General features: G+C 43.3%; 1 protein-coding gene across 6 annotated transcripts in view; it reads left to right on the forward strand.

The window, feature by feature from the left end:
- Nucleotides 1-590: 590 nt before the first annotated feature.
- GALNT11 (polypeptide N-acetylgalactosaminyltransferase 11) overlaps nt 591-25,159 on the forward strand; it is a 43,093-nt gene continuing 18,524 nt past the window's right edge. Inside the window, exons 1-6 of one of the 6 annotated variants that reach the window (XM_082753728.1) lie at nt 6,076-6,436; nt 7,770-7,898; nt 9,777-9,898; nt 15,580-15,912; nt 19,873-19,996; nt 21,988-22,154. In XM_082753728.1, the coding sequence (XP_082609854.1) occupies nt 15,618-15,912; nt 19,873-19,996; nt 21,988-22,154 (586 nt within the window). In that variant the 5' untranslated portion in view covers nt 6,076-6,436; nt 7,770-7,898; nt 9,777-9,898; nt 15,580-15,617. Of the gene's footprint in view, nt 671-6,075; nt 6,437-6,716; nt 6,739-7,769; nt 7,899-9,776; nt 9,899-11,360; nt 11,543-15,579; nt 15,913-19,872; nt 19,997-21,987; nt 22,155-25,159 lie in introns of those variants that run through there. The other 5 variants (XM_082753726.1, XM_082753725.1, XM_082753727.1 and 2 more) reach the window with 5 other exon arrangements.

Genomic DNA, 25,159 nt, shown 5'->3' on the forward strand with positions numbered 1-25,159 from the left:
GGGCATGAAATTAGTCCCACACACGCCAGATAACTCCACGGCAAGGAAACCCACGCTATTTAACCCAGACATCCCCTGCCAGCCTGACCTCCAGCTGCCTCTTTTCTCCCCTTCAGAGCCCTACAAGCACTTCCAGACACCCTTTAAGACCATAAAGCTTAAAGCTGAGGGACTGGAGAGGGTTTTTGCCCTCAGAAAAAACTGCGAGCGAGCTTCTGGCTATCACCCTCAGGGCTGTGCAAAAAGGTACAGCAGCTGAGGGTAGCAAAACCGAACAAACCCAACCCTAACCCCGGGGTGGGGAGACTGAATCCACCCAACCTGACCCCCTGAGGTGCTTCGGAGCCGCGCACAGCTCATGGAGGAGAAAAAAGGGGCGAAAAACCCTGCCACGAGCCCTCCGCCCGCAGCGCTCGCCATCTTCTCGAGCCGCCTCAGCCCCCCCCCCCCCGTCATGGCGGCCGCGCCCCGGCCGCGTCACGTGGGGGAGGAAGAGGAGGAGGAGGAAGAAAAAAAGGGGGAGGAAGGGAAAAAAAAAAAAAAAAAAAAAGGAGGAGGAGAATAAGGAGGAGGAGGAGGCAGCGGTTACGTGGTGCTGCTGTGGGGCGAGCCGCTGCCGCCGCCACCACCGAGGGCAGGGGGCGGGCGGAGGGACCATGCCGCCGCCGCGGTGAGTGCGGGGCGAGGGGCAGCCCCAGGGCGAAGGGTAGCCCCTGGGAAGGGGGAATGAGGGACCCGATCGGTCCCCGGTTGCCTTGGGGTCGCTGAATTTTCATCTCGTTTGTCGTTCCCGTGGCTTCCAGCGCGGGCTCGGCGACATCGCGGCTCCCTTTCCGCCCCCCTCAGGCTGTTTCGCCTGGCTCCAGCCCTCGGCGCTGCCGTGGGGGATTTTCCTCTTCGGTCTACGGCTCCTGGAGGGGGCTGTGGGGTGGGATATTGGCAGCCGACAGCAGCAGCCCCCCCTCAGGTTACTCGGGGGGCTCACGGTGCCTGTGCCGCCACCTGCCCCGTGTCGCCGTGCCCCCGGTGTCGCCGTGCCCCCCCCGGGGACAGTGGCCTCAAAGGCTCGGCAGCGCAGCCCCTGCTCTTCCCAAGGGAAAATCCCCCCAAATCGGGGCCTGGTTTTGCTGCTGCTCTGTGAATAATCTGTGTTTTATCCCTTTTATCATGTTGGGAGTGCAGGTTTCTGCTTCTGACAGCGGTGAAACCTCCTCACTTCAGGGTGCTAACTACACAGGTGGGCAGCAGCTCTCTGCTGATCCACCTGATTTCTCTTAAAAATGCTTTTCAACTAAGACCCCTTCCTATCTGTCCTCGCTTACAGCAGCCTGTAAGCGACACGAAATATTTCGAATACTTTCTGAGATAGCATCTGCCTCTTATTTATTTATTTTATGGATCCCGTCTTAATGGGGAACTGTTCGCAGGCATCCCCGGTTAACTTAAGAGGACCCGAGGGCTCGGGGGGGATGGCACCCAGCTCTCCTGGCTGTGTTTCTGCCTTGCTGCCTTCTGGAGAATGTCTCTGCACGTATAAAACCACCTGGCTGGAGTTTCTAGGCCCCGTTGTATCATCCTAACGGCCCAGGTGGTTCCAGATAAGAGGCTTTTGATTAGCAAGTGATTGGCCTCCCCCAGTAAAACCGGCTCTGAAGAACCGCGTGCCTTCTGCATAAGCTCTTCCTCGTCTCAGGGTAAGATAAGCTCCTGTGGAGTTTCAGGAGCTCTTCTGCAGCAGGGAAGGGAAGAAATAGCACTGCAGCTCTAATGAGCCTTCGTCTCGCAGCCTTGGAGGAGGAAACCAGCAGGCTACGTGACACGTTTTGGGTTAAGATGTTCTCACTGCAGGTTTCAGGGCCTGGTGTGTGCCTTCTGCTGTATGATTACTTTGCTTTGGAGCAGGCGTGTCGATACCCCAGTTATACCTAGGTGTAAAACTGGAAGGAATTCCTGGTAAGCTACTATGTTGATGGGAATGAGTGAGCTTGGATCGTCCTTCTCATAGCTTTGTAAAATAACAGTACGTGTGACTCAGGCTTTTTAGAGGAAAAAAGCCCCCAAAACAGCCTACCCAGGGAAATAATGGTGAATTATTAATGTAGCAAACTGTTCTATACAAAGTATCTTCTTGATAGTAAATGCTACAGAAACAAAAGTTTCTGTTGCAGGTAAAGTGCCTGTGTGGGGAGCAGGGCAAGGTCATACAGATGAGAAGAACAGAAGTATCTGAGTAGGTGGTAAATCTGGGCAACTTGTGTCTTCAAGCAAGAGAGAAGAGCATACATACTGCAGGGGTGGAAAGAACAGAGGGAGGATCGTTCTTAATTAAGTTGCCCTGCTTTGGAGCATACTGTAAAATGGTGTGGTCTGAGCTGATTAAGGAGGTATTGGGGAGGTATTGGGGAGGCAAGGACAATCCCCAGACATGGACTGTATATCTCGAAACAAGACACTGGAACTCATGATAAGGAAGCGGCAGACGGACAGAGAAACAAACGTAAGGACTATAAATCTCAAAACTGGACATTGGAATTCATTATAAAGATACAACAAACGGAAGAATTAGCAACAACCAGCTCTTGCAATTAAGAAACCTGCCAATTCAGCAGATTCCTGACCAAAGGTGAAAAGTACACTGTGAGGAAGACTCGGGGTCTTCCTCCCAAAGACCCCTGCCCACGTCCCAAAGACCCCTGCCCACAATTCTTGGAAGGCTCTACGCAGGCGCAAGGTGCCAAAAGGCTAATTAGCATGAGAAGCGAGGGAAGGCGGGGATAGGTAATGAATATGTATAGGTGCTTGTAGAATATTGATAGATTGATTGTATAAATTCAAGACTGCTTTCCGCTTTGGGTATGCACGATAGGTGGAGAGATCCCCCGTGCATCCAGCGCTGCAATAAAGAATATACCACTTAAAGGAATTTCGGCTTCGATCTTTGAATCAGAGCAGCCGTGTGTTGGTTACAGGGACAGGAAAGTAAAGGGAGGCTTCCAGCTGAAAGGACAAGGTCAAATTTAGGGGGCTTGGGGTTTCCAGAGAACCATCCTAACCTCAATTGTTCTGTAATTCTGTGAAACTGAGGGAAAGTTGTTCCTTTCAGTGACAGTTCCTAAACTGTTCTGTCTGTCTGACTAGGCAGTACCGTAGCTATGGGTATCTCCTAAACTCAAGTAACTTACATTTTGGAGAGATGCTGCAATACAACTCTGTTTCTTGCTGTCAAAGAGCAAGAATAGGTCCGTGTATTTCAAGTGCAGAAACTCATGTGTTTTGTTTTGTTTTGTTTTTCCCCTCAAAAAAGTATTACAGGGGTGAAGTCTTTCAATCCCTGTTAGGTTGTGGGAGATGGAAACTATCTTGATCCTTATCTGAGGTTTCATTTCAAAACATATGGTGGCTTACGGAGATGAATGCATCTGCTGTTGCAGCTACTGTGTTAATGTATCAAGTACTGTTAGTACAGAGCCTTTGGCTGTTAAAGCAGTGTTTAGCAGCATGAGAAAATGGATTTGTTTGGCTCGTTTTGCATAAAAGTTAATGGTATCTACCACATCTTTCAGCTGTGCTCCAGCACGTTTCTGGTGTGAGTCAGCATTGTGTAATTAGTGTAAATCCTTTATTGTAAAAACCAGTAATACGGTGCAAGAAAAAAGGGCAGAATTAGGAAGCTGTTGATACTGCTTCAATCAAAAGCTGACTTCAAACCTACAAAGCTTCAGATATTGCTGTATGACCTTCTGAACTCCTACACCGTGCTGTGAAAATACAAACCTGTGGGTTAAACAGCTGATGGTGTTACCAAAATAGAAAGTATGGATTGAAATGCCTGTAAGAGTGATGTGCTGTATCTCTGCGTTTTCTTGTGTGGTCTAGGTTTTCTTGCAGCTCTTCACGTTTTTGAAACTGGACTATAGCCCTCAGGGGTAAATCAACTTTTCCACTCTCTTTCCAAACCCCTAATATGGGGAACCTCAGGATTTCCTACTTGTACTTTGTTTTATCATGTGAGCAAGAAATAGATGTGCAGGCTAGGGAGGAGTCTATACCCCACTAACCTGTAATGCTCGCAGGTGGGCAATTAGATGTCTTTGCTGGCAAATAACTGAGCTCAGGGCAGGTGAGCTGTTGTGGTTTTCTTTCTTGTGGAGGTAGTAGCTGTGCAAGGTTCTGCATTTTGGAGGCTGAGCGTTTGCACTGACTGACAAGTTGATACCTTATTGGCTCTGCTGGCATGCACGGTCTCTCTAATCCCTCTTGGCGTGGAGCAAACTACCTGAACAGAAATCACTTCTCTTGCCATGCAAGAGGGAAGGGGTATGTGCACAAAGAAGCGTAGGAGAGACATTTACACGAGGTAGCTGCTTATCTGCAGTAACTTCATTGTGTAATTCCTGAGATTCAAGCCGTAAGGTGCAGCACTGTTTAAGAAGTCAGATTTTAAATGGACAGGTTCAGCTAACAGACCTGCAGAGGCATGCAAAAAGCAGGGTTCCTCAGGAAATGATGGCTATATGACACGCTGATTTAAACAAGTGCTTAATGAATGCTAAGAGCATCTAGAGGTCTTGGTTTTAGTTTATATAAAGCCGTCCAAGCATTGCTTGGCTAAGTGGCATGGATTTTCTTGTGCAGACAAGGGTTAAATTAGATGCTTTAAACCTCAAAGGTGAGCTGAATTAAGAGAGATCCTCTTCCAGGAAGCACAGAACTCTATCCTGTTCTGATGCACATCTCCTTATAAATCAATCTTTATAGGTATTTTGACTATTTTGCTAATTTCTGAAGTGTAGCATCAAGAACAGATGATTTTATGGGTCCTGTTGACACCTCTTATGCATTTGTTGGGGAGTTTGCTTTTTAGAAGTGCTTTCTTTAGTCATCTGTTCCTTGGAATACCTTAATTTTGGCAGTTAGCATGTCTTATCTCTTGCTTCAGCAGATGCTGAGACTCATGGCTTGTGAAACAAGAGCAAACTAAGTCTTGGATTCCATGCTAACCCTCTGCACTATCAGTGAGTTGGAAACTGTGACTTCTACTGAAATGGGAAAACGAAAGAACAGCAGATCAACAGTGCTATTGCAACATCCTCGATTTCAACATCGAAATCGTGAGAATGTTTTTGTATTAAAAGCGTTGGCAATAGATAAGCAGAAGAGAAGTGACCAGCAGGGGATGGAGAAGGACTTTCCTTGGAAGAGGAGGGAAGCTTGTCCTTACAAACATGTAGAAGGAAATGAAAAAGAAAATTAAATATTGGCATAACTTGCACAAGTTTGCTTTCCATACAGACAGTGTGAAATCTGCATGCTGGTGATTTATCACTCTAATCCAGGAGTTAAAATCCACATTTTTTTTTCCCCAGAAACATGCCCATAGAAGGTCTGTTTGCTGATGCGTTTGGAAAACTCCCTACCCTACTGTCAAATACAATATTTAGCAATATAAGTTTTTATTAAACTTAATAGCTTAGTTCATATGCATGACTGAAAGTGTCTTCATTGACTCCATCTATAGATAGGGTTGTAGCAGTAATGGTAGGTACCTCTTTTGTTTGTATTACTGGATTTTATTAAGAAAGTGAAAAGAGTGTCTCCTCTGCAAGAGTTTACAGGTGGGCTCTTTCGGGGAGAAGCAAGAATGAGTTCTTGCTCTTCTAACCCAGAGTTTCACTTGATATTTGTGTTATTTCTGCTTATTGTGCCCACAGGACCTTTGATGTGTTTGCCTTAATGCATCGTTTGGGTTTAATAGGAGGAACTGAGGCAGTGAGTTTCCAAGGATCTCATCAAAATCCATAGCAGAGCAAATAGTTCAACCAGAACAGCCTGTGGCTCCATCTGATGCCTTAACCGTGTGAGTGTCCTGGTTCAGTCCGGGAGCTGGAGGGAGAAGATGGAGTTGGTTTGTACCATCAAGCTTCCTCTCTAGTATTAATGGCTTGAGACAGTGAGAAAATGGGAGAACTAGAGAGAAACTAGCGTGCGGAAGTGACTTTTAACTTCTGTTGTGAAAATAGATCCACAAGCAAGAAGATAGGAGGGTTTCTGAAAAAGCTCCTTACTGGAGAGGAAAAAAAAAGTCTCTTGTTGTGTTGTTCCAAATGGTGTGGACTCTGTGCTAAAGCTTGAAGCGAAAAACTCCAAGTGACCTTTGTTTCTGGACATGAGAAATGCAAATGGACATCGGGTTCAATTAAACACACTGCTTTTAGCATTTCTTGCAGTTCTGTGTGTTTTAGCAATGGCCAACCATGCCAGAGAAGTCAGGCTGTAAGACGTGGGGGATCTCACTAAGATTCTGCTGTCTCTTCGTAGTACAGAGAACCTCACTAGGAGTTAACATTTTAGAAGCTGAGAGAATGAGTTAAATGAGTTAAAAGCTGAGAGGATGAAAGTAAGCAGCTGAGAATGAGTGAGACATCTTCGATCACAGGTATGCCAGCTTTTGTGGATTTAAGCCCTAACTTGTTTTCACCTCCTTCACAGCTGTGGTGCTAGGTTTTACCTTTTTTGCTTTAAACAAATACATCTTTGTGCACTAATATCAGTTGCTCAAGCTCCACGGAGATGTTTGGTGCAGGGCTGACCAAAGCGAGCTGCACGAGCAGACTGCAGAGCCTCAGCGAGCAGCTCGCCGCCTCCTGTTGCCTGCCTGTGGCAATTTCTGGCAGCTGACTGTAAGCGAATGCAACGCGCCTGGGCTGCAAACGTAGCACTGCTGTCATATTTGTTTACGTAAGTTTCTGCATTTTGAAAACAAAAATCCTCCAGAAAAAAAGAGAAAGGAATCAGCCTTGTAGGATTTGTGGGAAACAGGCTCGGAACTCTGATAACCTAATGCTGTAGGGTAAGGTGCAACTTAACCATCCTCATTAAGTCAGCATTACAGAGTTCTTAGTTCTGTAGGAAATAAAGTAATTGCAGCAGCTTTTCAGTTTATATAAGCTCAGGTAAAGGTTTTTTTAATGAAGTTTCTAGTCTGAGTTTGCAAATGCATATTTTGTATGCAGCTGTTGATTTCAGTACTGAGCTCTGCACAAGGGGATATCTGCTTGGAGGTAACTGCAGAATCAGGATTTGCAAAAAAAATATCTATGGTCAGTAGTCACAGGCTTAAAGCTGAGCCCAGTCAACTCCAATTTTCACTGCCTCACTGCAAAGTACTTCAGTGAGGTCTGTTTTATTGCCAAATCTCCTGCCAGCTTTTCTGGCAGGAGGGCTGCCAAATTAAGTTTCTAATTTTTTCTGATTTTTTTTTAAAAACTGGATAATGTTTTCACTCTGCTTGTAGAAAGCTGGAAAAAAAAGCTCAGAGCACTTTGAAGAATTTTCTAAAAAGATGCATTTGAGCAGAAAGCATACCTAGAAAACTGCGGTCAAAATGTGGAAGTCTTCAAATTGCTAGTGATTCGGAAAATTGGGAGTAAAGGAGTTTGTGGAATTTGTATACAAACTCAATGATGGCTTTCTCTAGTTTTACTGAGGTCTAATCCACTGATGCTGTGATGAAAGATTCCTTAGAAATACGCTTGCTGATTATGCTTCTCTGGTAAGTGGCAGTAAAATGACCTCACTTCTTTTTTTAAGTAAAAAAAGAAGTACTAACAGTGCTTTTGGGGCGGTCTGTGCAGTGAAATGAGGAATAACCTTGTTGAGTTCATGTCCTGAACCCCCTCCAGATCAGCCTGTTGTCATAGGGAAGCTTGTGTTTGTTACCCTGTTTCCAGTAAGGACTTGGAAGCCGTGCTTAGCAGCAAAGTGTTAAGTTTCAGGCTCAGCGTTTTATTGTTCACTGAGAATGAAGACACCAACTGGATTTGACTGCTACTGCAGTGAATGTGTTTTCACGATGTAACCTTGCACTGCTTCTTTAGTGCCGACTCTTCTGGAAGAAGGTGAGCGTTTTTCTGTTCAGCTGTTCGTGTAGAAGGATTTCTTATCTACTTATTTTGCATGCACATCTGTATTTTTACTCTTATTTTGGTGAGCTTTGCAGACGTGATATGCAAGGAAGAGCTAGGTAGGTTTTAAACATTTGGAAAAGGTATTAAGCAGCTTACTTGTGTGTAGTTGACCTTGTAAGCTCGCTTACCTTTTGCATTTATATATAGTGCTGGAGGTTTTTTTTAAACTAACATTTAGATACGTGGATCTTTTAATCTGAGAGATGCATTGAAATAGGAATTGTCGGCATGGTTTTATTTTTAATCCTGACATTTTCTAAGCTATACGTGAGAAGGAAGAGCTGCACTGCAAAGTGCATGCACCTTTCTTGGGAGACAATACAAAAGCAAAATTCTGGCTTCCCTGAAGACAAATTCTGGCTTCCCTGAAAGCTGGCTTTGTCAATGAGAAGAAAATCTCATTGTTTCAATTGGCAGAAAACAAATATCAGCAACTAAAAGGAAGAAGGTATTTTTAGGAGTCCATGAACTGCACGACATGTATTTCTATGCCAGATGGCTGAAAGCAACATCCAGCAGAGCAGCCCTACGGTGCAGCATGTTTGTTGGAGATCCCCCTAATGCCATGTGTGCACTTTTCCTTTGGGAAACAAGTAGCTTTTGGAGGGGAGAAGGGGAAAGAGGACACTGCAGCAGCATGAAGCTGTCCACAGTATAGCCCTTATTTATTCAGTGTTGAGCAGTGGGATTTTGATTAACTTAACTGTCTAATCCAAGTGTACTTGCTGTCTGTAATCACAAACTGGACTGCTATGCGAATTTCCAATTTAGGGTTGTTTTTAACCCAAACTGGTGTTCTGTTAGGTTGATCATTAATGAGAGATCCTGACTCTTATGAAACTTCTTCATTCCAAACTTCTAGCTGTTTTTTGCATGAAAATTGTATCCATAAATGAGAACCTTTTTGAAATACTCTCCTTGGACAGGAGAAATATGTAGGGAGAGTGTTGTTTGTTATCGACAAAAAGAAAATCCAGCATGCTTTGAAGTGAAAGATGCTGAAGAAATCTTAAAATACCTTCTTCAGTAAGGAAATATTTGAAATGGAAACTTTGAAAAAAGAAAAATGTTCCCATTCACTTCAGTGTGGCAGCCTTTTAAGCAAAGCTTTCCTATGGGCGTTTAGAAATTCCGAAAAGCTTGATAAGAGAAGTTATGTTCCTGGAGGAGGCATTCATTATATCGTTTGCATACCACTATTTTTAAATCTTCATGATTTATCCATCTGTGGTTAAAGTCCAAAAACTGAACTCCCCATCAGTATATGCTACAAGGGAGTCATTTGACAGTGATAAAAGTAGGAGTGGGAACCTAAAACCATAATTTAAATAAAATATTATAAAACACTACGTTTTTCAGACATGTATACTCATAATTTCTTAGGTCTTCAGCAATTCATGCAACAAAGCTCTCTGTCTTTCTGTCTATAAAGTATAAAGAACATCATTGGTATTTTAAGATGATTTTTCTGCAACGTGTTGATTTCAGCAGGATTTATTTTAGCTGGTGTGACACGGATTTCTGTAGCTGTGCTGAAATGACTAAACTGTTGGCTCCCAAACCTTTTACATTTGCATTTCGAAGTGACTTGCAGTGGCTCATTAAAAATAGATTTGGGTATGTCATCTCATTAAAATGAAAGGGAGAAACGATCTTATACAACAGGACAGCCCGTGGTCTGCAGCGTATTTCTCCGTGTGAGGGTTGCTGTGACTGAAGGTCTGTCAGCCTTGTTTTTAGCTCTTTCCTTCTTCCAACTTGCACCTCGGTGGACAGCTTGTCTCTGCTTTCCTGCTCACATCCATGCAGGTACCAGCAGGCTGCTGTTAGCACCTCCAGAGCCATCGCAAAGCAAATGCTCCAGCTTGTGACCATCTTGGTGGCCTCTGGTGAGCTCGCTCCAGTTTATTGACGTGCTGGAAAATCCCCAGGTGGGTACCATGGTCCTACAGGGGTGGTGTGCCCACATCCCCAGCTGTGCTCTGGTTGTTGCAGCCCATACGCTGCATCTCCTGGGTTCTCCAAGCTGTGTCATCAGATGGGGAGTTTCTGTCCCAGCTTTTGGCCGTGCTGAGCCTACTTGAGGCCTGTTTCTCCAAACAGCCTTTATGTGAGCAGTTACATGCCTGGGTTGTGTCAGGAAGAGCCACATGATTCAGAAAGTCTGATGACCCGTCCCTTCTGTGAGGTCAAAAATTAATGGCTGGTTTTGACTGAAAGCAAGCAGGCAGGTAGATCAAATCTTGTGCTGAAATAGTCCAGTAAGAGGTTTTTTGTAAGCTGTTAAATTAGGTTTTTGTTAGGTTTTGCTTTTAAATTAGAAATGTCTCTAACTTGTGTCCTGAATGTGCATTCCTTCTAGCAATGTGTGCTGGAGCCCATAAAACCCTGCAGGAAAAGCAGCCTGAGGTGTCCCTTTGTCATCTCGCTCGTCTAGTAACCATCTCTCCCTGGTGACTATTAGCAATGTAAGGGATGCCTGGAACATAGAAGAACAACAAATAGTTTCACGAAACCACAGCAGCTGTGGGAAATGCCATCTGTTTGTGTGATGGGTGCATTACCGGAGTGCTGCGGCTTCCTAATCCGGCCTCTGTTCGATGTGCTGCTAATGCTGGTTGCCAGTAAGCCAACATGAAAATGGGAAAGCCTGGTCACACCGAGGCTTCTTGGGAAGAGCAGCAATGGTAGCTGTCACGTCTTGGAGGCTGAGAAATGTGTAAAGAGTTAAGGCCATTGCAAGAGCAAAATCTGCATTTGTAAATAGTGTTACCTTATCTTCTTGTTCTGCTTCTCCCCCCCACCCCCAATAAATAACAAATTAAAAATTAAATGCAGCTGTAGAAGGTCGTGTGGCAGTTTATCCTGATGCTTTGTAGTGAGATAAAAATTAGTTTAATGATATTTCACTAGAATGCTCTTTAAAAAAAAAAGGATTATGCATATCTGTTCCCTGCCTTAATAGAGGTCCAAAACACGCAGGCGGTCTTGCAGGAAGTCTGGGCAGTATGAGTTGTATCTCTGTCATCCCCGTACTTTATTTTTTTTAAAGAAAAGCTGTTCTTGGACAAACTACAAGCAGAGTTTCAGGTTTTCTCAAATAATTCTGACTGCTGCTTCAAAAAATCTTGAGGTTAATCTGATCCTCTGCTTGACCTCTGACAAACATAAGTTCTGGCACAGTCCTGAACCATCCAGTCATACGGTGTGTTTACTAAACTGCTGAGGTTAATCCAAGCAGATGTTGGTGTTTAAGCAGTGGCTGGACGGAGAGGAAAAGTAGCTGCAGGCTCTTTAAGCCAAAATACTGTGAAATGTGGCTGGCATTTTTTTCCTGACAAACACTGAAGGCTCGTACATTGGGGCAGTGTGAGAGCTGCGCAGGTTCCTAACGGCGCTCTTCCAGGCTGTCTGCGAGAACAGGGTGTAATTGTTGGGCCAGTTATTAAATGTAAATGTTAGCAGGCTTGATGTGTGGGTTGGATTTCCTGCTGGCTCTATAAGAACCCTACAAGAAGTTGGTGAGATGTGGAGAACCCTATTGCACAGTAATCCCTGAAGCTTGACTCAGGCAGGTAGGCTCCTGCATTTTTTTTATCATCTCCGCTATTGATTGACTTTTGGAGAGTTTTGCTAAGTTACTTATGCTTAATTATCCTTTTGTTTTTTAAGGAGAGGTATAAATGATTTACTGCTTGTGCAAGGAACTGGGATTTCTGCACTGGAATTTGTGGGGATTAGAGAGGAATATTTTATTTCTGGCATTCCGTTGTGCAAACTTAAATCCAAGGCTCTGTCAAAGTGGGATAACCGTCAGACAATATGTATGACAGTCAAAATGGAGCAAGATGGGAGAGACTGTAAATCAGGGTATTTGTTAGAAATGCCCCAAATACTGAGCATTACAAACGCCATCTCTTCTGAGCTGATACCAGGGGCAGCTCTTAAGAGCATGGACTTCTTTTCCTTTCCGGTCACAGCAGTTGCCTCCAAAACAGACTGTCATTTCCTGATGCAGGAGATGCTGCCACCTCGGATGATTTATGCCTGTCTGGATTATGGATTATGTCCGTCCGTTCTGACAGGGTTCCTAAGTAGCCCAGTGCAAACAGCCCTAAATCCCTTGCATTGCCGCTTTGTTGTGAATGTTGATGAAGGCTTGTGAGATACTTCAAGGTGTGATTTATTTATTAGTTGCTGTGACAGCTCCGATGTTGCTGATGGGGAGGAAATGTCTTCTGTTCAGTCTGGATGTTCATTCCCTGCATGCGTTTCTGGGAAAGAATTGCTTGAGGTAGTTCGGAAACTTTCTCTTGGCAGCTGCTGCTTTCCAGAAATTGAGAGGTAAAACACTTTAGATCCTTCAGATCTAATCTGAATTACATGTAAAATCGGTGAGGAACTGTATTATTAAATTATTCTTGATATGTTTAAACCATAGAGGGGTTGGTTCTTTAGATGGCAATTACTATTTTTGCTTGCATTTGATTAAATAGATAAAAATAGGTTTTAACTGTCCTGTCCAAATAGCAATTTTGTGGTGACCGCATTGGGTATTACTGTACTTACTACACTGGTGAAAAATATTCTTATGAGCACATGGACATTGTCTGGATAACAAAAATCTGCTTTTTCAGTTAGTTTCTATCTAACTATGTAAACCTGCTATGTAAACCTGCTTGTGTTACCGGGGGTTTAGGGCTGCTAAATTCAAAAATACACAAGCAGCATGAGACAAAGATCATATCTGGGTTGAGAAGGATACCAACGCTTTGGGAGAAGGAAAAAAAAAAAGTTTGGCTTTGAAGTTTTCAAATCCTGCTTGGAGAAACCAGCTGGGAGAGGATGGATGTTTTTAGACAGCCACCGGCGGGCTGTGACAGCGCATAGGCAGCTGGAGACAGGTGTTGGTAAAGCAGCAAAGTGTTTGCTGGAGAACTTCACAGCACAGGAAGGAAAGGAGCTGGGCAGGGTAAGTTCATTTGCTGGGTCCAAATGGCTTGCAGAAGAGAGTCCTGGATAGAGAGGACGGTGAGGTGGAAGTGGAGGCGTCCATGACTGTTTCCTCTGGGTCCTTGTGACCAGTGTAAGTGTTCAGTCCTCCCTCTGGAGAGCCACATACAGAAGGGTAGGGCTGAATGCTCTCCTGGTTCCTTGGGACAGGTCCCAAGCAGGACTGGTGCTGTTTAGGACTTGAAAACACGCTGCTGCCTCATCACTAACACAGACCTGAGAGAGACATCGTGGTTGATTTAAGACTGGAGCATACAGCACTGATTCAGACCGTGACTTCTGCTGCTGTTGAAGTGGTAGAAATGGTTGAAATCATCAGAGAACAGTCATGTAAATGCTCACGTGTTGGTAAATCAGGTAAGCTAATAAGCCCTGCTGGGCAGCATTCACTTTTTTTTCCACCCTGCCTCCAAAACGAAGCCTCTGACAAAACATGTGGATCTTAAAGCAAATAAATAATGAGTCTGCGTTCTCCTGCCAAATGCATTACCCAATGTCTTGGTTGAATAGCAAGCTACTGAAAGGGCCTGGTTTTCTGCATCGTGGAGGTTCTGGCATTTATTTTAAATGCGGCATTTCAACCTTTGTACCCTTTCACCAAGCTGCAGAACAGCGAAGGAGGGGAAAGGAAGGTGAAGCAGTCCTGCCCTAGGAAAGAACATGTGGAAATGCTATTGGGCTTAGGTTTATATTTGTTGCTGCTGTAGCAGTGATCTGGTAGGTGTCCAAGAGTGTGCTGTCAGCCCTCTCCAAGGGCTTGCTGGAGATGGAAGGGATGTACAGCAAACTTTTCGCTCTGGTGATCACTCATTTCATCCCTTCCTTTTTCATCTGAGTACGTCTGATCTCGGACACAGCAAATGTGCTTTGGTGTGGCTGGAAGTGCCTCAGCAGCACCAAAACAGATCTGTGAAACACATCCGAGAGGCTGGGGAGATGCTGTTCCGTTCTGGGCTCTGCTTATCCCTTAGCTGGGACAGCAAGGGTGAGATTTGGCTCTCCTGTGCAAGCTGCTGTGTAGGTGTGTGCCTCCATAGCTCCCAAATGAAAAGGTCGGAGATGAAAATGAAAAGCTGTGGGGTTAGAACAGCTCAGTCTGCTGTGTAAGAGTGTGCCACGATGCGGGGCTGTGCATCTGTGTTACCATAGCGAAGGGGAAAACAATTCTAGAGGCTTTGAGGAGCGGAATATTCGCCTTGGACAAGTTGGACAGCAGCTGACCTTCTCATGGCCCTGTGAGAAAAAGCTGGCAAGCCCCCAGATCATCTTCTAGGATAAGTATTAATTGTCTGCAGGCTGTCTGGCAGGAAGAATTACTATGATGGGAGGACGTAGCTGTTTATCTAATCTTGGTCCTTTGCAGCCTCCTGTGCTTTTTCTGAGCCTGGATTCGCCTTGGTTATGGTGACTGACCACAGTTTGCACAGGCAGTGAGGTACTGGGGATCGGTGATCTGCATCTCTCCAGCTGGTAAACCCCTTCTGCTAGCTAGAATGAGAGTTTTTTTTAATCATTTTAGCCCCAGGGCATTTGTTGCCTGACCAATTTCACGGCCCTGCAGTTAAGCAGCAAGATTTGTGTGTGACAGTGTTAGAGAGCCTGTTCCACAGGGCATGCGATTCATCTGTGCGCGGGGTCAGCGTGAGATTTAAACCCTGTTTAAGACCTTTTTAAGCTCCTTGGGCTTAACTGCTGCATAGATTGTTCCCTTGCAGAAGTGAGGAAGTTGGACGTGGTGACAATAACAGGTAAATTATTTTCGAGGAGTTGTTTTTCTCCTTTATTTTACTTTGTGGAAATCTTCCTTTCTGGAAGGGAAAGAATGACTCGGTGCGGTCTGTGAAAGTGGACTTTGAATTTTTGGATGCAGGTCACTTAGGACTCGGAATTGGGCTGCCAAAATAAGTGGGATCTTTATAGATTTCTCTGGGATCGTGAGCACCTTCTACTTCTGTTTAGTAGTTTTCCATATTGAGAAGGGAATAAGCTGTGCTCGTAAATGTTGTTGTGGTCTGTTCTTTGCCAGGCTGACCTGAAGACTTCTGGTTGTTTCCAATTTCTTGAGAAGTCTGAGAAATGCATTAGTGTAAAGCCCTGACCCCCACCCCCAATACTTTTTCTTAATACAAGCATTTCACTAATTAAAAGGTGATTAAATATTTTCCTGACTACTGTGCAAAAAATTCATTCTGTTTAGATAATGATGAGAGAAATCTAATACTTTGAGTTATTTTTTTCACCGTTTTGGGAAATGAGCCTTGTTTAGACATGAGAAACTCCAAAAAGTTTACCTGAATCTCTGGGGCTGTAAATACAACTTTATGACCAGTTTCATGTGCTTCATTCCAGGGATTTGCTAGCTTTAGGAACTTGTAAAATACTTTGCAAAAGTGCTGTAAGTGGAGGGATGCCTACAGCACAACTCAGGGCTGGTTTGCTTCCTTCCAGCTCTAGGCGGGCATCTCCTCCAGAGTCTGCAGGAAGCCAATGAATTATCTTGGAGCTTGTTGCTCTTTCCTTCTTCTGTGTATGAACTTCCTAGGGGAAAACCTCAGGAGTTAACAGGCAGTGCTCTGAATGTGTTTTTATTCTCTTTCAGGTAATTGAGAATGGGTCCTCAACGATGCTAAGTCTACAATGGGAAGTGTCACGCTTCGCTATTTCTGCTATGGGTGCCTTTTCACATCAGTGACCTGGACACTTCTGCTCTTTGTTTATTTCAACTTCAGTGAAGAAAATCAGTCCTTCAAGAATGTGCCCGTCAAGGGGCTGGAACCTCAGAGGCCATTTCCAAAAAAATTCTATCCCCGTTTTACCCGGGGGCCAGTTCATTTACCTGAATTGCAACAGAAAGAGAATAAGATTGGAAATCCTCTTGGAAATCATGTCCAGGACCCAGTGAAGGGGGAGGTAGACTTCTCTCCTGAAATGGGTAAGTGCTTTTCAGTGTTGGTGACAAAACTGAAAACAGTAGCAGCAATGGAATTTGAAGGTTTCAAATTTAAAGGGTTCATGGTGCAAATTGTGTAATGAAGTAGTTTTGGTGTTAAAATGTAGATAGTGCTAGTGGCTCCCTTAATTAGAAATTATTTGAAATTTATTCTACTGTGTGTGATACAAAATATACTGTTCCTAACACTTACAGCTGTGCTGTGTGTTATTGAGGACTGGATTGCAGCAGGGTGTCTGCCCTTGATGTAGTTCTTGAATATATTGAAACTTCCAGAATCTTCTTTCATATCTTGCTCCTATATTGATTGGGTTGAAATACGTGAACTTTTACTCCCCACAGAGGAGCTCTGATCGTATGCAACAATTAAAAATAGCTCGATAACAATACACAATGAAGAGGACCCATTGATGAGAAGAACATCCTTGGAGTATGAAATCAATGAGAAAAAATGTGTGGGGAACAAAATTACAATGAAAGATTGATTGAGATGACAGTGGTGAGGGCCAAGTCTTGCTTATTTTGTACCAACAAAGGTCTGCGTGTTTTGTTGGAACATATTTCGTCAATGAGACGATTTGAGTTCGTCTTCCAAGCTAAAATGCTTTGTTTATTTAACTGCTTACAGCTTAGTGTTGTTCTCTGCTGTGTTTTGAATTTGTGTTGCGTTAGCCTGCAAACTTTCTTGAAGTCTGGAGGTACATGTTGAGCACCACAGTATCAGTATCTGCTGCTTTTTTGGGAATTATGGCATAGTATCCTCCATACCAGGAGTTTAATACTTACATCTGACTGAGGTCTTTTGTCATTACTTTTGAATGCTGCATCACCAGCTTCAAAAATTCGTAGGCCTTTGCCAAACTTCAGCTCATGAGTTGCACATAGAGTTGCGTGCATATGTGGAAAAACGCCCTCCAGAACAGAAATGCCAACTTGCATTGCCTCGTGGCATTTCAAATGTTTATCAGCTCACTGCAAAACCCACGAGAGCCAAGTGACGTGAAAGCCAGTCCAGAGGTGGCTGTTTCTTTCCAGCTATTCAGTGCTGGCCAGGAAAGAAATTAGAGCTTTTTGACTGAGAAGTCCCTTGATCTTCAAACAGAGTGACTGGTTTGGCTGGTGGAAGCCAAGGGGATTTATGGTGCCAGGATAAGTTGTATGTGAATCATCGGGAGACAGCTGGCTCTCTGTGTGAATTAGATCAGGTGCTGCAGGAAAAGGCTTCCTGTCCCTGTTGGGTGTTGCAGTGATAAACACGCAAAGCAAAAAAAAAAAAAAAAAAAAGCATTGGCATATGATAGCCAAAACCACCGATCTGATGGGATGAAGTCTTCTTTATAAACTTGTGAAACCCAAATAATTCTGAAGTAAAGCCTGAAATGTTTCCGTTGCAAACCTTATTTTCCAAGGGCCTGTATCTGCTGTTTGGACTGAAATCTTTCAGGCCTTTTGCATGTGTTTTGGATGTTGTTCTTCATAAGGATGTTTTAAAAGCATTAGCATTCCTTCTAGTCTATATTCAGAAGATCAGAAGGAAGTAATCAGTGGTCGGGTATGGAAGGATTGTCGAATGAAGCATTTGGTATGTGTTTAAGCTTGTACTTTGTGTCAAGGAGATGTTTTAAGTTGACCCAGTGTCATGGTGTTCCTGTGACACTGAGCATGTAGGAATGATTGAGCTGGGTGTCTGAATTGATAAGCTGGAAACCTCACGCTGGAAATGCATGTAGTTCAAAGGAGGGCTGCTTTATCCCCCTAAACCTGATGCTGGAAGAAAGATACTGCTGTTGTGACAAGATTTAGAATCACAAAGTATCCCAGGTGGGAAGGGACCCACCAGGATCATTGAGTCCAACTCCTGGCTCCACACAGAACCACCCAAAACCAGACCCTGTGTCTGAGGGCAGTGTCCTAAACACTTGATCTCTGTCAGCCTCAGTGCTGTGGCCACTGCCCTGGGCACTGTGCCTGACCCTCCCCTGTCCCAGCTCCATGCCGTCCCCTCAGGTCCTGTCGCTGTCCCCAGAGAGCAGAGCTCAGCGCCTGCCCCTCCGCTCCCCTCGTGAGGGAGCTGCAGGCCGCCATGAGGCCTCCCCTCAGCCTGCTCTGCTCTGGGCTGAACAAACCAAGAGGCCTCAGCTGCTCCGCACACATCAGGCCCTCATTTTTGCTCCATGTGGTACAGCCTGGCCATGTTATTTTTTGTACTTGAGACTAAAAGCACCAGGGTGGGGAATGGTAAATGGTGATCTTGAAGGTGATTTTGTAGCTACAGGTAGATCTTGTTTCTGAAACACATCTACTGGTGACACAGCTGTGCTCTGAGGGCCAGCCAGGATTTGTCCTTAGTTCTGATGCTTTCTTCATTTACATTTTTTGTATGGTCTTCCTTCCGTTTTCTTTAATGCTTTCTCTGGCTTTTGCATAGATGTTGAAAACGGGAGAATGTGAGGTGTGAGGACAAGCTGAGATTGCCTTCTCTCTAAAGCAGAATAAAAACAAAGAGGTGAAATTTTATTGCTGTCAAAACCATCTTAATGGGAGGCTATAAAGAAGGTGCAGCCAGGCTCCTGCTGGTGTTGCAAGGGGTTATGATAAGAAATTAAGATAAGGTGATTTGGTTAGACAAGAGGGGGGGAAAATAAAATCAGTGCAGTGGTGGTCAGGTGCTTGAACAGGGACAGAGTTGTTGATTCTGTTTTTGGAGGTACTGGAGGCTTTCAAAGCTTAAGCGGGCAAGCTCTCAGCAACCTGACGTAGGTGGACCTGCTTTGAGCAGTTAACCCAGATGTCCCTTCCAACCTCAATTAGTCCATGGCTCTGTGAAATCTGTTCTTCAGGCTGTATGTAAGTGAGGACTACCTTGTTAATTTTTTTTTCTTTTTGCAGATTTTGGGTCTGAAGTAGATGATGAGCAGAGTGGAAGGAGATAAGTTATGTGATACCTGCTCACTTCCTGTACTGAATTTGCAGTGAAATAGTCACTCTGGCTTGATAATAAAACTGTCTGTTTGTCTTGAAAGGACATCAGATTCTATACAGCCAGCTGAACAGGGACAACAAAATGTCACTGCTACCTGAATTGTTACAGAAGTGGCTAGCTGATGCAAGGGACTGAAAGGACAGCAAAGCTCTGTGCACTCTTACCACTTCCCACACTTTTTTTCTGTAGAGGAATTAATTTGAAGCACCATGTTTTGTTTTTCTTCACCCTGGTGACCATATGGCTCAGTGAGAGAGAAGCCCATGGCACTGAGACAAGGCAGGCAGGATGGCATTCAGGATTTCACCTTGGCATCTAGCAGTGTGCTTATTTATATCTGCAACTGCTGCCTCTGCCGTGCTCAGCAACAGTGGATGCTTCTGCTAAAATAATCAACAGAGAAACAGCTAGCTCTATTGCTGTTTTATTTGCTGTCAAAGTCCCAGGTGAGAGAAATAAGAAGTTTACAGTTCTATCATAGCCATTTCTGTGTTACTGCAGGCTCAGGAAAGCTGTGTGGAATTGGAGGTTGCACTGTGAGGGTTTTTCCACCACTGTCAATGTTTTTTCTCTTCAAAATCCTACTTCTAGACCCTTTTGTCTGTATGACTGGGTGCTGATGCATTGTGTGGCTGAAGCTTCTCCTGTTGTGCTGCTTTGATGTCGTTTTTTTTGGTTGGTGTTAAGAATAAGAGGCCATTTCAGAGAAAGGAATGTGTCTGGTAAGGCAATAAATACAATGGAGATGTCAGTTTGGAGAATGATTTCATTTTATTACAGCTGTGCAGGCTACTCAGAAACACTACTTACCGAATGCACTCTGCAAAACCAGAGGGTAAAATGATTTCTGAAGAACGTGGTTGGTTTTAGAGGAAGTTAAAGCATACATTTCACTCCTTGATTGTTTCCAAGGGATGCTTTTAAGCTTGTTAACTGATCTTGGCATGTCCCTTCTGCAGGAATGATTTTTAATGAAGAAGATCAGGAAGTGAGAGACTTGGGCTACCAGAAGCATGCGTTCAATATGCTCATTAGTAACCGGCTGGGATACCACAGGGAGGTACCAGATACAAGAGATGCAAAGTATGTACAAATTTTTGGAGAAAATATGATACAATTATATGTGTTCAGGGACTTAGCATTGCATTGGATACTACCTGATTTAGTATGTAACATTTTTGGTATGGCATTTCCATCTGATTCTCTTTCAACCTCTTCTGTCACTGAAGGCAGGTTTTCAGCCATCCAAGCTGGAGTGCTTGGGGTTAGGAATTGTATTCTTTGGTTTCTTCTATTTTTTTTCCCTGCATATTGCATGTGAAGATCTAATTTTATACCAACTGGAAAGGTATGTGGTAGATACGTGGAAGGTATGGGAAGACTGTGGTACGTAAATCAACCCAGAAGATAATAAATGGGGGAGGAAGAGAGCTATTCCCTAAAGACAAAGTGTTCATGATTCTTAACTCACTTTAAGAATGCTTAAGGACAAAATGGATTGGATATATGCTTATTCAAATGTTTAGCATATTAATTTTTGTAAGCAGTTGGTTCACGGGCAGCTCTTTTGATAGAAACAAGAACCAAAAATAGTACTTGGGGGGGGAAAAAAAAAAAGTTCATGGAATCAAACTTGCTCTCCAGCCATACTACAATTACACATCTTATGTCTGTTTCATTTTGCTAGCTGTTTTCTCTTTCACTTAGTATGGTACAATATCTTTTTTTGAACCTTTATTTTTGAGATTGAGTACAGTAATTACCAGAAGAGGTGCTGTAGTTCTGTTTTTGGAACATTTATAAATTGGATGTTAAATGTACCAGCACCCACGTTAATGAGTGTTTAATGGAGAAGACTTTTGCTTTATATACTGCTCCACATTTGTTGCAAGCCCACAGAGGATAAGATAGAAGAACGACCGAGGACAAAAGCTTGATTTCTCATTTGAAATCTTTGATATCTAGACTGCACTGTTGAATACTTCTTTTTATTAAAAAGCGGATTTTTTTTCTGTAATCCATCTGATGCATATGGAAAAGAAAAAATACCACTAAACTGAAAAATAAATAAGCCTACATCTATTTTTCTAGTGGTTGCTTTGGTGTGGGTCAAGGTAATGAATCGTACTTGCTGAAATCTCTCCCAAGAGCTGAATTCATTCCAAGTCAATGAAGACTTTTCTTGTATCCTGCTGGGTTTCCATTTACAGTTTTTCATATTTTTATTGGATTCCCTCATTCATGGCATCTTGAAATGGCATTAATCTGTTTATATAGTACCCTTAAACTGTGATACTGTACCCTACTGTCCATTAAAAGTATGGATAAAATTTGGAAATAAGCAGAAAGAATGACCTTTTTCTGCTTTGAGTGAGATTCAGCAAGCAGCTTGAGATGCCTAAATTCAGTTAGCTGCACTTTAGTCACTTGTCTCTACTTCTATTATAGGTAGCAGAGATCCAGCCAGTGCAGTTAATGGAGCACACAGAGCTCTGCAGCTGACAAAATGCAATCCCCTGCCTTAGGGTGAGCTGGGCGCTGTCTAAACTGCACTGACAGTATTGACTAGATTTACACATCTTAATCTGCAGGCTGAATCTCAATTTTTGGTTGTCAAAGCAGGTATTTAGTATCATCGGAGATATTCTGGGATATCCAACCTGGTCTCTACCAGCTGGACAACTAAGATGTGGGGTTTTCTAGGCCTCATGTCATATTTGCCATTCCTGTATGTATCTGAGCCACCTGAGAGTATTAGACAGTGTTTTGACAGCTGAAACAATCCTTTAGTGTTTAATCTTGTGTTTTACGGATCTGTCAGTCTCTCTCCCACCCCAATCCATCATATCCCATGTTTTCTAACAAGTATTAATGCTAATTATAATTCTGTGTTAGGAAGAGAGTAACTTAAAATGCTGTGCCCTACTATAGATTTTTATACTCCTCCTAGACTCTTTATGTTCAAGCTAGGGGTTCGTCCTACATATTTAATGTCATTTATGAAGTTTCAGTAGTGACATATACCTACGGAAGTCCGTCTGAAGCAGTGATAAATACTATGTTTCTGTTTGCAGATGTAGAGAGAAGTCCTACCCTTCTGATCTGCCATCTGCCAGTGTTATCATCTGTTTCTACAATGAAGCACTTTCTGCCCTGCTTCGCACAGTACACAGCGTCCTCGATCGCACTCCTGCACACCTTCTTCATGAAATTATTTTGGTGGATGACAACAGTGAATTGGGTGAGAACCTTTTGGTAACGTTTTGGTCAGTGCTTGCCCTTCTCAACTTTCCTGTCTCTTTCTGTGCTTTACTGACCAATCAGGCTAAAAAAATGTATAATTTATTAAGCAAAACCAGTTTGTTCTACTGCCTAAAAAGTGCCAGGCAGTGAAGATGCAAGACCTTCCAAGAAGCCCATGATAACATCCACTTTGATACTGGTGCCATTTTTGCTTGTGAGCTTTGTATCATACAGACCTGAACATTCAAAAGCAGATTTTTGAGCTAATATTGAGGGGGTGTCTGTGTAGAAGTGATTAAGCAGCAGTTTATAGCACAGCTGTTCTTAACAGTACTTTTCTGGGCTACTTTGGTGCTCAGAGCAGATCACACTTTCCATATATTTTGTGGGCCAGTCCTTTCCGTGAATGCTTCTGAAACAAAGTCAGTGCACATAATCTCAGCCATGGTCTTGTAAATAAGTAGATGTGGCACTATGGAAACACTGAGTGGGTTTTTTGAACTCGTGCTGCGTTTCAGGGTGGTGGCTTGCTGGGATCAGAGCTCAACCTTTGCTGGACGGGCTCTGCGTGGCTCTTGCACAGCCTCTTGTGGCCACCCTCGGAGTAGCTCTTGTTGGAGCAGCCCCTGCTCCATCAGTCTGCGAGGGGACCCAGAGGGAACTGTGGAATTGCCTGACTCTTGAAAGATTGGTGCTCTGGCTTTTTTTTTCTCTTGAATAATGCACAAGGCAAAGACAGACATGTAATTCAGGTGTTCTGACACTTCAGAAGCTAAATGCCTGGTGAGGAATGCATTAGTCTAGCTGTACTTGCAAACAGGACTGTACAGGTTCCCTGCTTGCCTCTATACAAGCCCACAACTTTTTGCATTTTTTAAAAATGATTTTTAGATACTTCTTCAGTACATATGATTAGCTCCTTTAGTCTCATTGCTAGGTTTCTGCTTTAAGGTCTCGCTTGCTCTACGAGACCGGTATGTGTAATGTAGAACTAAATTCTCTTGTTCTGTACCTAGTTTATTTCTATGAGGTCAGATCAAACATTAAGATATGGGAGCGAAGAGAGATCAGGCACTGTCCTGTTGATAAGTATGGGTAATATTTAAAACTTGCTTTGTCCTTTCATGCTTTAGAAGCAATGTACACCCATGTTACACAGACCCTTGCACAATTAGTTGCTTTCAAGTTTCATAACCTTCATATTCAGTACTTAAGCTTTAAAAATGCACTCTTTTGAATGTGGTAATGAATTTGATTAATGCCTGTGTTTAGGCAGTAATACCATCACTCTTCTGGCTTGTTACCCAATTCAAAGGCTGACATAGGTTCAAAGCATTCAAGTAGCTACTCTTGCCTTTCCGGCTATAAATGAACATGCTTCAAAGCTGAAGATGGCAGGAGATACTGTTTATACAGAGAACTACTGGTCTCACTGATGAAACAACTTGTATTTGCACTGCTGCTTAATCTTAGCCACTGGAATCTTACAGCTGAAGAAAGCAAGGCTGGTTGGAAATGAATCAAGACACTGTGGCTTTGCTTTGGATGTCTCACATAAGCTTGGGCAACTTGCTTAATCTCAGTGCCTCTTAGATTTTATTTTAATTCTTTTTTCCTGCAGTACATATTTCCTGAAGCGTTATCTTAGATGAAATTCTGCATATTGCTTCAGCATTAAACATAGGAACTCTGCACAACAGCAATGACGCAGAGCAGATCTTTGTTCTTTGCACCTAATTTTGCCTCAAAAAGCTTCTTACACTCAATCATTAGTAGTCTTACCAGCTAAGCAGGCATTTCCATAGCTCAGCTGAGCCCACTGTTATATTTTTCTTTCCCTTTGCAGCAGGGCAGGACTTCTTTTTCTAGTACAGTCTCTTTCTCTCTGATGTGCATCTTACCTAATACAGGACAGCCTACAAAATACGTTCAAAGCTGTTGCCCAAAGGGTGTGTGAGACCAAATTGCTTATTGAGAACGGGCTGTGGTATGTTCTGTTCCAGGCAGGCTGGGCCCAATTCCCAGCAGAGTGCTGGGTTTGTCCAGGTCAAAACTGTTCTCTGAGGGCATGTTAGCAGTTAGATACTTCTGGTTCTTGCATTCTGCTGTTTGAGCCTATGTCATGGCAGTTTTAGCTACCAGCATAGGCATGACCTCTTTTTTTTCTCCTTCTACTGCTTCCAGAAGTTTGCATGTCATTACATACAGAACTACCATTTCTTCTTGTCTTTTGTGTCCTCTTATGCAGCCTTATCTGCCCCAAGTGCTGTGCTTGATAACTGCCCTTTACTGCTTTGTGCCAGCCCTTTGTTTTCTGCAGCTGTACGCCATCCTTCCCTTGCCATAATACGTTGGGTGAAGACTGATTTAAGTACCAGTTTATTTTGTATATTCTATATATGTCTCCAAAAACAAAACAAACAAACAAAAAAACACTTTCCTGTTATGTGACAATATTGTGTCACATTGAAGACAAGGTGAGAGAATCCCTGTGACCCAGTTAAATCCAGTGTTCATCTCTCCAGAGACTCTTCTTTGTCCTACAATATTCTCTAGCACTATATTTGCCATGTGAAACCTTCTCGTTCATGATCCATGATACCACCTTGCAGTGCAGAGGCTGAGATCTTATCATTTGGAGTTGCTTCTGGGAATCTGTTTTCCTGCTTGAAAGTTCTTGTTTCTGAAGGCTACAGCTTTGGCTTCCACATGTATTGTTTAGGTATTTTGTTTTGGTAACAGCAACATTAATGTGTGAACTGACAGTCATCAAAATAATAACTTCATTCCACTGTGTCTTCTATTAAAAATCTATTTGTGCACCTATACCAAGGTTCTCTATAAAGTCTCAACTGCCTTTTTTTTCCTTCCTCATTTTATACTCATCTTCATTTCTCCTTAAACTTATTAGCTTTTATTTTTCTAGCCTTTGTATCAGTCTTCTCTTTAATGGTAAAACCTTGCTGCCCATTTTAATGTTAGAAACCATGATCCTCAGGAAAA

Source organism: Aythya marila (assembly GCF_965140915.1).
Source record: "Aythya marila genome assembly, chromosome: 2".
In the NCBI taxonomy this organism is placed as follows: domain Eukaryota; kingdom Metazoa; phylum Chordata; class Aves; order Anseriformes; family Anatidae; genus Aythya; species Aythya marila.